At 53.8% G+C, this 16,218-nt stretch overlaps 2 protein-coding genes across 8 annotated transcripts in view; one reads left to right on the top strand and one right to left on the bottom strand.

Moving 5' to 3' along the window:
- SKP1 (S-phase kinase-associated protein 1) overlaps positions 1-4,894 on the top strand; it is a 55,245-nt gene extending 50,351 nt beyond the window's left edge. The window contains exon 6 of the mRNA XM_014539127.1: positions 4,247-4,894. The gene's annotated coding sequence lies outside the window, so the exon portion shown is untranslated. The remainder of the gene's footprint in view (positions 1-4,246) is intronic.
- The window catches only part of TCF7 (transcription factor 7 (T-cell specific, HMG-box)), a 33,174-nt gene extending 17,074 nt beyond the window's left edge, over positions 1-16,100 (bottom strand). For all 7 annotated transcript variants that reach the window (XM_014539123.1, XM_005865563.2, XM_005865564.2 and 4 more), the window contains exons 1-2: positions 16,038-16,100; positions 15,409-15,533 (exon numbers count right to left, since the gene is read on the bottom strand). In XM_014539123.1, the coding sequence (XP_014394609.1) occupies positions 15,409-15,504 (96 nt within the window). In that variant the 5' untranslated portion in view covers positions 15,505-15,533; positions 16,038-16,100. The remainder of the gene's footprint in view (positions 1-15,408; positions 15,534-16,037) is intronic.
- Between the last annotated feature and the right edge of the window lie 118 nt (positions 16,101-16,218).

The following is a 16,218-nucleotide window of genomic DNA, read 5'->3' as shown; positions in this document are numbered from 1 at the left end:
AGCCACTCTCATCTCTCCCCTCCTTTCACTGCTCCAGCCACTGAGGGCTGCTGGCCCTGAGGGCCATGCCGTTTCCTCTGCCGGGAGAACTCTCCCCTCCTCTTGGCTTATCCAATTCCCATCCATCTTTCAGGACTCATCATAAATGAGACTTCTTTCTGGAAGCCTTTCCTACCCTTCCCATTTGAGCAGGAATCCCCTGCTAAGGCCCACCGACTATAGCACTGACTTGGCTTTGCTATAAGTGTCTGTCTTCATGCCTTCCCTGAGGTCTGAGATCATACCCTGCACTATCCCTATTATGTAAATTAAAGTTAGGCCCTCAAAGTTGGGTCTCTAGCACTGTGGATGGGTGCCCCACCCAGTGTGAGCCAGTGTTTAGAGAGAATGTGCCAGCACTGGACAGAGCACCTTGGTGGAGCTGGGCACAGGGTCAGTAGCTCACAGGAAGATGGGAGGAGCTGAGGCCAATGCTTAGAGTCAGGGACATCCTGCCTGGTACCTGAGACCCTGAACCTCCTCCTACCCTGACTTTTGCCTGCCTGCAATACCTCTGGGAGTCAGAATGACCAGGCAGAGCCAGGGCCGCCACTAGTTCAAATGGTACCTTGGTGCTAATTAGAAAAAGTACGCTTTCCTCTGAGACACCCAGGCCCATGCCAGGACACATGATTTGGGGGAGCATACTGCAGCCTGGGTTTCATTTCCTTGGCCCAACTACCTAATGATTTTGGTTCTATCATAGTAGCCCTGCTCAAAAGGCCCCCTCCAGTTCACTTCTCTTCCCCACATTGCAAAGAGCCAGGCTTGCCAGCTCTGAGCCAGGCTCCATCCATAGCCTGGCCCTGAGCATCTATTTACTCTGGCCTCAATCAGTTCTTCTGGGCTCCTCTCCCAGCTCCAGGCAACCCCACAGCTCCCTCAGACTTCGTGTCTGGAGCTGGGGTCCACTGTCCAGTGCCACTGGTGCTTAAATTAAGTGCTAAGGATTTTGGCCAGTTGCTGAGTGGGAAGGTCCCCCAAGTCCTGGGACCATGAGAATGAACTCCCCAGAGGGAGACAGATACCCCAAAATCTTCCAAAGGGGACTCCCTGCATATCATGTGGGCCTCAATTTGTGGACTCCTCCAGACCCCACCTCTGCAGATATACCCCCAGCTGGGCTCATGCCCTTTTATCCTCAGCCCCCGCTCTGAGCCCTGCTGTCCAGGACATGGTGCTCTCCAGAGGACAGCCCGAAAGCTCCCCACCCACATCATACTGGACGTCTTGTGCCAGACGCCCACCCCAGACCACGGAGCCGTGGCCAAATCGTCTGTGGAGCTACAGGGCTGGAGGTTGGCTGGGCCACACCCTCGTGGACCAAGAGGCTTTGGTCCTGCCTACCAGCACAGGACTGTTGCCATGGTTGCACAGAGCCCTGCCAGGTGCGTGTGACCAGTCCACCAGCTGCCTGGCCTCGACATCAGATAACGGGGCCCTGCCACAGCAGAGGTGAGGACTGGGTCCCTGCATGCAGCCTTGGCAAACCACAGGCCTGCTCTAGACCCAGCCCAGCCGAGGCACCCTCGGAGCTAGCTGAGCCTCGTGAGCTGAGTGGCCTGGCCCACAGCCTCCAGCGGTTTCTATGCATTCGTTTGTGTTTTCCTTCCTCCTCATTGAGGTGAACGCCCCTCAGGACAGGATGTTTTTAGAGGAAAATACAAGCTTCCGGGAGCTGCTGCAGCAAGCTGCTAGCTGATGCTACCGACACATTGTCTGGGGACTCTGCAGCAGCCCCGAGGCTGGGCACCTCCCATCCCCAGGTAGTCACTCACTGGGTAGTTGCCCAGCCATCCAAGAGCCCACCGTGGCAAAGGCAGGCCAGGACTCAACCTAAGAGCTCAGCCTGTCTTTGGCAGTAGGGAAAGCAAGGCTCTGGGGAAGGAGGCATTTGAGGAGCTCAGAGATTTTGGTCCCCTGGGAGCAAAACCATAAGGCTTTGTAGAAAAGGCAGGAAGAAACCAGCAGAGGTACAGGTTTAGAGATAGCAGCCCCCACTGCTAAAAGCTGACTGTGTGCCTTAGCACCTTGCAGGGTTCTGTTCCCCACCAAAGTCCCACCAGTCTTCCCAACCACTGTGTGACTGTGCAGATTTTGCAGGTGGGGAAAGGGAAGCCCAGAGAGGTTCAACAACTTGCCTGAGGTCTCTCAGCAAGTAGTGACAGATCTGGATTTGAATCCAGCCCTTTGGGGTTCCTGGCCAAAGATCTTTACCACCCGGCAACAGACCTCACAGACTATCTGGTAGTGTGCCAGCATGGAGACCAAGGAGCCAGCGGTTCTCAAATTCTACTCTTCCCCACACTGGGTCTCTAGCCCACTGGGGAGCTGGGACCACCAATTCTGCCAGCAACTCCTTGCCAAGAACCTTTCTTGGAACAAACTGACTGGAAGCTTGGCTCTGACCTCCACCTAGCCTTATGTGAAGGGTGCCATGACCCTGTCCTTGAATGATTTAGGTTCTATCATAAAGGACTAAAGCAGTGGTTCTCAACCTGTGGGTCGAACGACCCTTTCACAGGGGTCGCCTAAGACCATCGGAAAACACATATATAATTACATATTGGTTTTGTGATTAATCACTATGCTTTAATTATGTTCAATTTGTAACAATGAAAATACATCCTGCATATCAGATATTTACATTACGATTCATAACAGTAGCAAAATTACAGTTATGAAGTAGCAATGAAAATAATTTTATGGTTGGGGGTCACCACAACATGAGGAACTGTATTAAAAGGGTCGCGGCATTAGGAAGGTTGAGAACCACTGGACTAAAGGGAAAACGAGAGGTTATCCTTCCATGGGGTCTGGCTGTGCTCTCCCCTCCACATGCCAGGAGGGTGGGATAGCCCCTGGGGTGGCTCTCCATAAGGCTTACCTAGAAGGGTAAGTGTGCTGCCTAGGAGTGAGAGCCAGGAGAGCCTTGGCCAGGCCCAGAAACTTGGAGGCTGATGGTCAGAAATGGCTCGAGGGTGGAAGGGACAGACTTGGAGATCTCACCCCCAGCTTCGGCACTATGTTCCCAGCCAGATTCATTCCAGCCAGCTTCTGAGGAGCAAGGGTGTCAGTTGCCTGGCCTGTACTAGTCCCAGAACAGTTCTGCCTTGGGCCACAGTCAGGAAGCTCACTCAGGTCTAACCCCTTGTAGCTATTGCCAGTTAAGGCCCTTGGGGCTCTGCCTGGACTCAGCGGTTTATCCGAAGGGAATGCAAGCAAGGAGAGGAAAGGAGCTGCTGGAGGCTTCAGGCCCCAGTGCTTCTACCCAAGCCCCTCCTGCCCAGTGTGAGTGGGAGAGGAGGGCAGGGCTGCCAACTGCCACAGGGCCCCTCTGTGATGGAGCTTCCTAATGAGGTTGAGTTAGGGGTTCCCAAACCACACCAAGCAGCTCTTATAGATACACACCTGAGTGTAACCGTATAAAAATACAGGGGAGAGGGTGAAATGCCAAATTGCTGGGGGTGAAGTGTGGGGAGGGATGGAACAGGGAGACCCAGCTGTAACTATAAATTCATTTTTAAAAAACTGGGTGGAGAGATAAATTGTCTAAGAGGCAAGGAAGCATGGCAGTTTAAGGGCAGTAAAAACAAGTAGATGCCTGGGTTCAAATCCCTCTTCCAGCATTTACAAGGTGCCAGTCTCTCCATGCCTCAAGTTCCCCAACTGTACCATGGCTATACCTCACTGGATTGATGTCAGGATTAAGGGAGTTAATAATGACAAAGGCAAGTGCGTTCCTGGACCAAGGCTTTTCAGGAAAGCCAGCCTTTGTGCCAGGCTGGGGCCGCTGGCCCTCTATTTCCTTTGGACTATTGCCTGATTGCTATCGGCTCAGACTGCTGAGCTCCTGACTGGCTTTCAGTGACTAAAGTCGGGGGCGGGAAGCAGAGGATAGTAGCAATAGAAAAAACTGCTCTCAAAATGCCCCTGCAGGGCTGGCAGTTGGCTCTGGTTCACAAAAGCTTTCCCACTGAGCGTGGGGGGCACATTCAAGGATGCCCTCAACTTCCTCAGTCCAGCCATTAGCAGTGACTCAGGGTCTAAGAAACCCTCCAGCCTAACCCCAGACCACACAGAGGAGGGCTCCTGGGCCCAGAGAAGCCCAACAGTGAGCTCTGAGCTAAGCTAGGACCAGGACCTGTCCTATGTCATGCATCAAACCTGATTCAATTTTAAATGTCATTTATAAACACTTTTCCAGGTAGCATTTATTTTGGAAGCCCTGTGCTCCTGCCTCTAACCAAGAAATACAACCTCTTTGGCCCTGGGAGCCCTGACCTTGCCAGGCATCCAAGAAGGAAAGGGTCCAGCCCTGACCCAAGCCCAGAGCTATGAGGTCACATGCAGCGGGGCAATGAAGACCAAATCTTTACTTGGGACCAGAGGAATCCAGCTGGATCCAACGCATGAACCCAAAAGAGTAGGGAAAACTTTGCCTGGACCCTCGCCTAGCTTATCCCACCAGAGACCTTCAGCTTCTTGGCCTACAATGCCCCCATCTCCACACATTCAACAGCTAAGGGGCAGGGCAGCGAGGAGCATGGGCTTTGAGATAAAACAGACCTCAGTCCAAGTCCTGATCTGCTAGGTATTAGCACGATCTTAACCACTCTGAGCTCAGTTTCCCCATCTGCAAAATGAGAGCAATAATAGTATCTACTTTCTTGCAAGGATCTTGATATTGGGATTAAAAACCCTGGTACAGATCTGGCACTATTGCTGCTATTATTCTTTTAGCAACTGTTTGCTGAGCACCTACTATGCAAGGCACTGAAATTCCATCAATGAAGAGGACAGATGTGGCCCTGGCCCTGTAGATCTCCTCTAGCCTTTTTTAATCCAAACCATCTTCCCTGAAACCCCCAACTCGTCATGGCCATCAATCCCTGTAGCCTAAGCAATCCCAGCTTCATCTGTCCCCACACCCTGTGGACTGCGGTCACCCTCAGCCCCACCCATGGGGTTGCCTACCACAGCTGGGTGGCTCCCAGGCTGCACCCTGATTCAAAGCCAGCCAGCAAGCTCTGGGGTGGTGGCCACAGCCTGGCACACACAGTGGCCACGCCGCCTGGACCCTTGGGTAGCTTATCCCACCAGAGACCTCACTGCTGCTGCTGCTGCTGCAGAACTCTCCACAGGCTGTCTCTCAGCATCTCTGAGGGCCCAGGCCCACCCACCCTCTGCCTGCCTGGCCACCAGGCCAGCCACAGAGCCATATGATTTGAATGAAACTTCAAACTTAATGACTTTCATGCTGGTTATTTAAAACGCAATGTAATTTTCTTAAACACCCTATTATTTCCTTTGATAGTTACAAAGCTTCCCCCAATCCCATAAGCATGTTTATTTTTAGGGAAAAGAGTGGTTTGCAGTTGGTCATGGAGACCATAGGGAACGGGAACCCACAGAAAGCAAGGCAAAGAGTCAAGCCTAGCAGCCTGGAGACCCACAGCCGCTCCCCGTTCCTGTTGCAGCAGACTCTCCACCGCCACCACAGGATCCTGGGCAGGCCCCTGCCCTTCTCACACCAGCACATCAGCCAGTGGCCGCCCTGTCCACCAATCTGACAGTGGCCAAGGCTCCCTTTCTGTGTTCTCCCTCCACAGGACCCCGTATCCTCATCTGTAAGATGGCTCCAATGGTTTCACCATTAACTTTCCCATGGATATTCCAGGCGTGTATGGCACTGAGGAAGGGGTCTTAGGGCCACCAACACTCTCTGCTTCCTCCTGGTTCTTTCAGACATTCTGCCCTGGGTGAGGCCTTGGGGCCTAAAGCTTTGACCAGCTGGATGAAATCTGCGCCCAGATAAAGTGGCCCCAGGCAGTGGCTGCCCACGCTGGGAGGATGGGTGGGTGTGGTCCTGTCAGTTAGGGCTCCCTGGCAAGGGAGGTGGCCTAGTGGTGGGTGTTCGTGCAGAGGTCAGCTGAGCCTCACCAATGCGGGGCGTCTTCTGGGAGTGCCTATTTTTAGATTCCAGGCTTTCATGTGGCCGAATGATGTAGAGTTTACAAAGCATCGGTAATGCGTTTCAGATGGCGGCCCAGCAGACTGGGAGGCTGGGCCTGCTGCCACCAGAGCCAGGTCAGAGTTAGTCAGAATACCCTAAGCCTGGACTCCCGTCACCTGTCCCTCCCTCCCCACAATCCCTTCTTGCCTGATGGGGAGGCTGGCCCTGGAGCAATCCTTATAATAGCGCCCCCCCCCCACTCCCATACAGCAGGTCTCTCCAGCCAATACTTATCTGACGCTCAGAAATCCGCCAAGGCTAGGGATCCCCTGCCCCCATTTTAGAGGGAGAAACTGAGACCTAGAGAGGTTAACAGATTTGCTTGAACTCATATAGCCATGAGAGGAGATGCCCTGGTCCCCTGGATTCCTTACTCATCACAGCCCCCTGGCTTCATGGGCAAATGGGGCTTTCTAGGAGGGGGCCAGCCCACTGTTCCCTGGGGCCTCAGCCTGCCCACCAATGCCTACAGCCACAGCTGTATACCCATCATTTGGAAGCAGATAGTGGGGCCCAGACAGCTCTCCTGTCCTTGGAGGGAGAAAGAGTTGGTTGTTTTAATGGGAGGAGTAAGGGGGCAGGGAGAAGCTTATTTGGCAGAACATCCACTTCCTCTGACCTCTGGGGAGCTATGGCTGTAGAAGTCTGCCACAGTGTGAAGGCTTTGTATCTCCAGTCTCCCTCTGGGCGTTAAGGCTCTGTCTATTGACACAGCCCAGGCAGGCAGTCTCAATGGGTGAGACAAGCTACACAGGCAGCCTCCCCAGAGGATCAGATCACGTGCATCTCAGCCCCACCCCAGGCCAGGGTCCCTACCCCCTACCCAGTAAGGGACAGTCTCTTCACCCACCAGGGGACTGAGCCAAGAAGGGGCCAGATCCTCTGACCAGGAAAAACCCACCCCGCTGGAGCTCAGAGACTTCATGCATGCGAAGGATGATACGGACTACACCTTTTAGGGAGGGAGGCGGAACCCATGTCCAAACCCCAAGCATCATAGGTCTGTGAGCTGAGGCAGCAAACTGCCTGAAGGAAGAAGCTAACAATGTCCTGGTTCTCAGAGAACCCCCTTCTCAGACTCCTGGAACCTCAGAGTCCTGCTAGAGACAATGCTGATGAGAGGTGCTCTCCACACCCTGGCTGAATCACCAATGGGTGGGACCTGACCTCTGAGGTTCAGTTCCCCTGAGTAAACAGGGGGCCAAAACCCTCCACTCATGACCCTGGAGAGACTGAGAGTCAAATACAATAACACTAAAATGGAAACTTCCACTTCTGAGGTACTCTTCTTGCCTTGCACGTGCCAGCACCCTTGAACCTCCCCAAAGCCCACCCCTCCCCAGGCCCTGCTCGCACCTCCGTTACCCTGCACCTACCAACATCCATCCTGTGCCAGGTGCAGGCTCTGCCTGCCTCGCCCTGGTGGGCACTACCCTGACCTTTGTGCTGCCAACACACCACATGTGCCCACCAGGCACTCCCAGGCTCTGGAACCAGCATTGCCTGGGCATCAAGGTCACATGCTGGGCCATCAGTATCAGCCCTGTTTCTCTAGCCTCACCTCGTGGCCCCCACAGACCTGGGTTTTGGCCCACCCTTCCAGTGGTCAAGAAAATACAAATTTCTGTCTCACACCCTATGCACAAGCTGTGTCCCCACACCTTGAGTGTTCTCTCACTCTCAACTGTGCAGGTTCCTGGCCAGCTGGAACCCTCCCGGGCTGCCCCCACTGGCCTCTCTCCCTCCTCAGTGCCCTTTACCAACTCAGGCAGGCAGAACCTCAAAGCTGACTCTGAGCCCACAGGAGAGTCTCTTGGCCTTGCCAGGACTGAGCTCTGGGCGGGCAGAGGCAGCTGTCCTCTCAGTGCTGAGACAAGGCCCAGTATACAACGGGGGTGGGGGTGGGGGTAGGAGCAGGTGACTCAGTAACTGCCAGTACGGGGTCTCGGCCCAGGATTCTAGGGCCAGATGGGCAGAATAGCTGTCCTCTGCACTGCCCCAGGCGAGCTGGCTGCTGAGCTGAGGGAGAGCACCCCGGCTCCAGCCCAGTCTCAGCTTCAGGAGTGCCCCACCTACTTGGCACAGCGCCCTTCACAAGGGCCATTATCACTGTTCAATCCCTCCCACAGTGGCTTCCATTCATGAAGCATCTACTATGTGCTAGGGATCTCACATACACTAATGCAATCCATTCCACAGTAACCCATGGAGGTAGGAACTCTCATTATCCTCAATTTTAGATGAGGAACCTATGATCCAGAGGAGTTAAGTAACTTACCCAAGGCCACTCAGCCAAGAAGTGGCAGATATATTTGAGGGTGGGTCTTCTAGACTCAATGCCTTCCCCTTCCACTCTCCTAAGGGGCCTTAGACAAGTCCCCCCCACCGTCTCAAGCCCAGGCCACACCAGTACTGACCTGGTCTTACTGTCCCCACCTGCAGAAGAAGGGTTGTTACCCGAGGATCTGGGCACTTTACCGTTGGGGGAGGGAGGCCCTGTGACCTGATAAAACACCTGTTTCCTCCAACAGAGTCTTGTTTGTACACAGTGGCAGGAAGCAGCCAGTCACAAGGTATGAGGGAGTGTGACTGTATGTCTTCAGGACCGCAGCTGCCTAAGAAGGCCCCCCTATCCTCACCATGTGGCTCTATGTCCATCCTGATCCAGCTAGACCTCAGCAGTTAAATGACTTGAAGCCAGTGCCCCTGGAGCCCATTTTTACAGCTCAACTAAACCTCCTTTCCCGCAGGGACAGAGCATGGGAGTCTCAGGAGACCCAGGAGGCATGGGCTGCTGGCAGCCTCTGGGAGGGGATCACCAAGACCTCCCTTCAACCCCACTCACACCCGAGCCTCTGGGCACCTGGGGAGGTGGACAGAGCTGGTATGAATGTCCCTATTTCCTGGCTGTGGAAACTGACTTGGTGAAACTGTGGTAAGAATGCAGGAAGAATACCTGGGTCCTGGCAACCAACCCAAGGCTCTCTGTTAGCCTTTCCACCCCGCTGAGCTAGAGGGCAGCCCTAAAACTGCTGTCCCTGGGAACAGGGTGGTGCAGGGATCTGCAGGATGGACCTTCCTGGTCCTGAAAGGCCCGATTTTGGGAGCAGCTGAGGGGGTGCTGCAGATTTTCCAAATACCACAGCCAACACCACATGGCCTTCCAAGTCAGGAAAGAATGCAAGTCAAAATAACTTCTAAGTCCCAATGCACACGACAAACCTATTACATGAATGATGAAAGAGAAAGTCCACATTAGCCATGTATACTCAGGCCCTGCAAGGATCCCAAAGTGAACTGGGGCTACAGGGAAGCAAATGCCAGATTCTTCCTCCCTCTTGGTCCCATAATTCTCCTTGGACACTGTGCTCCAGGAAAATAAGCAAAATAGCCACTAAGGAGTGATTTCTAAAGAGCAACATTTCCCAACCTGTGAGCAAACGAGGCCACTTGAGGGAGAGAGTCAGTATTCGAGATAAACAAGTAAAGATGCTGTACATGGCACTGTCAGGGGCCTGCAAATATGCACCCCCACACAAGGGGAGAATCGTGGCAAGACACAGGGGGGCATGCAGGGGTGACTGTGAGAAAAGGTCTGAGGATGGTTCGGAGGCTAATGACCACGTGGGTCTCTTTCCCTTTTTTTCTTACAAAATAGCTTAAGCCCCTATCATCCTGTGTAAGGGGTTCTATATGGTTGAGGAAAGGGGACCTCTTTCAGATAAATATTTAGGGTGGTGGGAGAGGATTCTCAGGATAAACTGAGTGGCCACAGCTCCTGTCCTGGCCCAGGAATAGCACTTCCCCTTCCAAGAACCCCTGGGTGACGTAGAGCAGCAGTGAGGAGGGGGTCTGTGCACCTGTGTCCCCACCCTAGGGCTGGCCCCAGGATTCAGATCCCCAGGCCCCTGTGGCCCAAAGTGGAGATACAGCCCTCTAGATGGTAGTCCACATGGGGCTACAACTGAGCCACAACGGCCCCAGAGGAGCCAGGACAGCAAGGGAGAAAGCATCAGTCATGGCCCAACCCCCACTGTCGCAAGCCCAGGCCACACCAGCACTTCCCTGGGCACCTCCCTGGCACTTCTGCCTCCTGACCTCACTCCAATGTTGGGAGGAGGGCTTACCACTCCCATTGTGCAGATGAGGACACTAAGGCTGAGATACTTTTCCCGCCCTTTTCTTTTATCCTCACCTAAGGATATGTTTATTGATTTTAGGGGGGGGGGTAGAAACATGGATGTGAGAAAGATTGAAACATCGATTATATGCGCTCCAACGGGGGATCGAACCTGCAACCCAGGTATGTGCCCTAACTGGGAAAGAACACCCAGCCTTTTGGTGTATGGGAAGATGCTCCAACCAACTTAGCCACCTGGCCAGAGCAGGCTGAGATACTTTTGATGGATGAGCTATCTTTGGTCTGAGCATGGCAAGTGCATCATAAAGCAGGGCCATCTTTGGCCAGAGAGGCTGTGAGGGTAGGCAGCCAAGGCCCATGGCCATGACAGAGGGTACCAAAGGAGGCTTCTCTGAGGAGGCGACCTTTGAATTAAGCCACGAATGAGGAATGAAAAAGGTGTAGCTATGTTAAGAGCTGCGAAAGAATTCCAAGCTGAGGGGCAAGTGCAAAGGTCCTAAGGTGAAAAAGATTCTCGTTGGTTGTAAAACTTATCATGACACTGAAGTGGCTGCTATTTAGGGAGAGAAGAGTATGGTGCTGATGAGAGGGGTGATCAGGTGCTGGCCACCCAGGCACTCAGGCTGTGGTGAGTGGTTTGGACTTTATTCCATGAGCAATGGGAAGCCACTGTAGGGTTTAATCAGGTGGGAGATGGGATCTGATTTATGTTGTTGTTTTTTAAATATATTTTTATTGATTGATTTCAGAGAGGTAGAGAGAGATAGAAACATCAATGATGAGAATCACTCGGCTGCCTCCTGCATGCCCCCTACTAGGGATCGAGCCCACAACCCGGGCATGTGCCCTCGACTGGATCGAACCCAGAACCCTTCATGTCCGCAGGCCGAAGATGCTCTATCCACTGAGCCAAATTGGCTAGGGCTAATTTATGTTTTTAAAGGACTCCTTTGGCTGCTATGTGGAGCCTGGAGTGGCAGTTAGGGTAAGGGTTAGGGTGGGGGCAGGTGCAGAGGGACCCTGGAGGGGGCTGCTACTGCCATCTGGGTGAGGGATGGAGATGCTTGGGCTTGGGGGGTGGTGACTGAAGTGGAGAAGTGGGAAATCGGGGATATCTGGAGAGGAGCCCAGGTGCCTGCCAGTCCCTCTGTCTTCACCTGTCGGACAACTGTGCCTTAGGAATTTGCTCAGCAGACCCTCCTGCATCCGCTCTGCCCAGCATGCTCCCAGCTGGGTCTTTTGTGACAGCACTGTCCAGCCAGGAGGGAGTCTTCTCCACTCGGCCAGGTGCTCCCAGAGGCAGAGCACCTAGGTGCTCAGCCTGGTGCCAGCCTCCCTTCTAACAGGCTTCACTCTAACCAGAGCTGGTGATGGACCATCAGTAACCCTCCCTAACAAGGCCCTGCTGCTCTCTCTGCGGGGTGTGGCGGGCTGAGTGGGTGTATCTCTGCAGAGCTCCCCTGGATACGCTGGCCATGTGTCAGCAGCACTTCCTTCCTATGCTCGTCTTGCTCACACCCTCACCTCCTGCTCCCCGGGGACTTGTTTGCACAGCCCTCACCTGGACCTCAGACCTTGGAGTCAGGGAATGTGAGCCAAATGGCCAGGAGCCCCAGCATGAGTCCACTGCCTAGCTGGGCTCCTCCACCCAGGAGCTGATGCCTGACTCCCTGGCTTGAAGCACACCCAGGTATCAGGAAGGCTATAGTGCTCAGACACAGGGAAATAGTCCCGAGTCCCTATAAGAGCCAAGAGCCTCAGGTGTGTTTTTTCCCCCTGTACTGAGATGTAATTCATGTACTATAACATTCACCATTAAAAAGTGTATGATTCAGGGGCTTTTAGTATATTCATATGGTAGAAAAACTGTGTCCACTATCTAATTCCAGAACATATTCATCACCCCAAAAAGCAACCCCATTAGAGTCCATCCTCACACCCCTCTTCTCCCAGGCCCTGACAACTACTAATTTACTGTCTGTCCCTATAGATTTGCCCATTCTGGACAGTTCATCTAAATAGCAAAAGGCTCATCAGCTTTCTAGGCCACAGGTTCTCAGTGTAGCCCAGGGAAGGGGTCACAAGAGCAATGTGGCCTCGTATTCCTTTTGAGATGAGGATTTGTACCAGATCATCAGTCCTGCATATTCAAAAGCCTGTGTTTCCCTAAGGAATGATGCCTTACTCATCCCAGAAGCCCCTCAAAGTCTGGCCCAGGACCCACTCACTGCTCTCCACCCCCATCTCCAGGTCTCAGAGCAGAGGAAATAAAACCAAAATAAGGAGTGGTGACTGCTCTAGGCCAGTAACTGTGCAAACCCGCATTAGATGCCTGACAAACATCAGCCATGAAAGAAACTTTGACCTAATTCCCCTTACAGAGTCTACAAGACACCAAGTACCAAAAAGAAACAAACCTTTTTGGGGGGAAAAAATCTCCCTCTGCCCTGTGGCAATTGAGCTTGAGGTGGTTACCTGGCCCGTTACTCCAGGCTAGGCTCGGGTCTGCCTGTTTTGAGGTACCGAATGTGGTAGCCACATGGACATTCCATCTACACATGGGCAGAGAAGCCAAGGGATTGGTCTTGAGCTCCTCAGCACAACTGCTGACCACTTGCATTCTCTCAGAGAGGGCTGGGCAAAGGGCCGGGGAGCCTAGTTCTAAAGCCCACGGGCAGGGCCTGGGCAGCCTGTCATTTGTGCCGTGAAGATGGGCTCAGGAAAGCACCGCTTTGAAGAAAACCTCCAAAGGCAGTTTTCCCTCAGGGCCCCTGCAAGGGGCTCCTGACCCACTTGAAGAGAATATTTTCTGATTCTAGACATGAACCTTGAGTCACATGATAAATGTGTTCACAAAACATAGGGTCAATTAATTTTGCTTTTTAAAACACAACCAAATTTTTAATTGTCTATACAACTCTTCAAGTATTGCAAACAACTACTCTTACTTGCTATTTGCGTGTAACTATCAAGTTTTCAGAGAGTGGAAGGGAGCGGGAGAGACAGAGAGAAACATCGATGTGAGAAAGACACAACGATCGGTTGCCTCCCGCATGTGCCTGGGGCCAGAGCCAGGATCAAGCCTTTAAGGGAGGTACATGCTCTTGACTGGAATCGAACCCAGGACCCTTTAGTCCGTGGGCTGACACTCTATCCTCTGGGCCAAACTGACTAGGGCTTTCAAGTTTTCTTAAAAGAGGCTCCACTACATTCACATACATCTTCCGCACGCAGTGCCACCCCTACTTAGGCCCTTGCCCACCCCCTGAAGCAGCTGGCACCAGGGCACTGAAAGTCAGTGCCAGAGCCTGTCCTCCTCCTGTGCTCCCAGAAGCGAGGCAGTGGGGAGGCAGCAGCTGAGTGGGGAGGAGAACCAAGGGATCTGCCCTTACAGGGAGGGTGTGACACATACCAATACATCTGTTGTATCTTGAGAAAGCTCCTAAGTTGAAAAAAAAAAACAACAACCCAGGCCAGGAGAGGGGTGTTGTACCCCGCCCCCATCCTTAGGCTGGAGTTGGCTGTGGGTCCACCTACTCTTTGACCAATGTGAACTAAAGGACACCAAATGGTCTCAGCATCACACCCCTACAGAGAACGAGGCCCTCCCTCTCTGGGCACTCTCCCACCACTTGCCCATGCCATGAGAGGAACTCGGAAACACTGCTTCTCCTTGCACCACTGTGGACTCACAAGAAGCAGGAGGGGAGCCTGCCCTGCTAGGCTTGTTCTCGGGCCTAGGCCTTTTGTCTAGTCAGGGTTATCACAGTGACTCAAGCCCCCTGACCATGTAAGCAAGCAACTCACCTGCCAGTGGTTTGGCAGTAGTGAGTTATGTCAACCTGGCCCCAAATCGAAGGGCTTGCTCCTTCTAAGGGGCCCCGAAAGCATCTTTGTTAAGCATCTGCTCCTGTGGGGCAGAGGTCTCTCAGGAGAGCTGCAGCATCAGGTGGCAAGGTCAGTGGTCAGCCCCCTCCCCGCTAGACTTGAAAGGAAGCAAACATCTAGATAGAGCCACCCCCGAGCAGAAAGAGATAGAACACTCATCCAACATGCTCCTTCTAGAAATGAGAAAATAGGGGTGCAGAGGGCAAGGAGCTTACTTCCTGAGTCAGCTGTCTACAAGGCTTTCCATCCTGGGTTTCTAGAGGGAAGCCTCAATCTGTCATCTCACCTCCCACTGCCTTCAGCATGAAACCCTCATCTCCAGATCAGAAAGCCAGGCAGTCACCCTCCTCCTTCTGGGTGACCCCCACCATGAGCCATGTGAGCCAGGATAGGGCCTGCACCTGTGGGACCCACCTACACTGTGCCCGCATATGCACCCAACATCCGCCAAAGAGAGTCCCCCAGACCTTTCATGTACTCTAGGAGCTCTAACCTCACCCCAACTTGGGCTACCCGAGGACAATCTGAAACACTAATCTGAATTTTTTTTTTTAAGTGCAGCTTAACTGCTCCAAAGCACTCAGAGTAGGCTCTTCACACTTGAGATCATCTGCTCCAATGGTCAGAAAAGCATGGTTTGTAATGATCATGAAATCTTTTCAAACCACTGGGTATGTAAACATACTTAATTTGCAAATTCATCAAACAGGCCCTTTACCAACATTACTGATTTGAAACACCTCAACAAACCTTTCGTGGTGCATTTGAGACCAAGCCAGCTTCACTTTCCACACATGGTGTTTAGGCTTTCTGTTGCATGGTGCACTCATGCCAATAAGGACAGAGCAAGTAGCGATCCACAACCAGGAAATCTGAAGCCCACCAGCTTTTCTGCGGGTTCCTCCCAGAACCAAGGCTTGGGGCTTCGGGCTTTAGGGGGGAGGCTAACTACAGAGCTCACAGCTCAGACCACACTATGCACACCACCCTCAGGAGTCGGGGGGATGGATCTCAGCACAAATGTACTGTGAGAAGATTACACCCCAGCATCACCAAGCACCAGGATAAGGCCTACACCTGCTTGTGGGCAAGCTGGGAAGACAAAAGCCAACAGCCAGCGGGGAAGTGGCGTGCCCAGGGCCACCCCTCCTTCCTTCAGCACAGTTCTCCTCTGGTTCAGATCCCGCTCGGCATGAATGGGAAGACAGACCAGAACGGAATTCTCCCGTATCTATTTTGTTGTAAGCGAAAGTCACTTCTTGCCCGGGCCTCACATACCTGGTCAAGGAGGTCGCAGGCACCCGGCGGGGCTAGGGCCACTTACCAGTGGGGGCTGCGGCTGGGGGTGCTGCCCTGCTCCCGAGGGGGGCGGGTAGTGCATGAGCAGATTGAAAGCGGAGTAGACGGTGTCTTTGTACATGCTGCTAGCGCACTCCGGGGCCTTCAGGCCTGGAAAAACCACAGCTGGGTCAGACACGCCAGCCCGAGCAGCGAGGGCTGAAGGCTGTCTGCTCTCGAGAGAAAAGCAAGAATTGCCAAGGGGTCCCCTTCAAGTTCGTGAGAAGAAGCGGGATGGAGGTGCCCAGTGCCAAGTGCTGCGAAGATCCAGGTCCCGGCCTTCCCTAGGCGGCCCCCACCTGACCCCCACCCTCCCAGCCGGCCCAGGAACCCTGGCCAGCGCTTTCTCCTCGGGACAGGGGATTAGGCAGTCACCTGGGCAGAGGGGAGGCGGAGATGAAGGGGGTCTGTTTACTCCTATAAAGGTCAGGGCACCGGAAGTGACTCGAGCCCGGAGGCGCCCGGGAAACCCGCCCCCCACTCTCCCCACCCCCTCGGTTTTACCGCCTCCAGGAGCTGCCGTTGGGGGGAGACGCCCCCTCGGTTCGCTCCCTCCCTCCCACGGAGGCCTGGGCCTGAGCGGGTGGCGGGCAGCCGGGCCGTGCAGAAACTCACCGTCCTCCAGAGCTTCTGGAAGTTTGTCGGGGAAAAGTCTCTGCGAAGTGTGTTCCCGCCCGAGAGCCTGCGGGGAAATCGGAGGGGCCGTGAGGGGCGCGGGGAAAGTTGGGGACTCCGGGCCAGGGGCTGGAGGGGCTCTGAGGGATGGGGACCCCCTGGGCCGCGGAAGGGAGGGGCG

This window comes from Myotis brandtii, unplaced genomic scaffold (genome assembly GCF_000412655.1).
Source record: "Myotis brandtii unplaced genomic scaffold, ASM41265v1 scaffold208, whole genome shotgun sequence".
NCBI lineage: Eukaryota > Metazoa > Chordata > Mammalia > Chiroptera > Vespertilionidae > Myotis > Myotis brandtii.
Note: the sequence above shows the minus strand (reverse complement) of the source record. Positions and strands in the feature narration are given on the sequence as shown.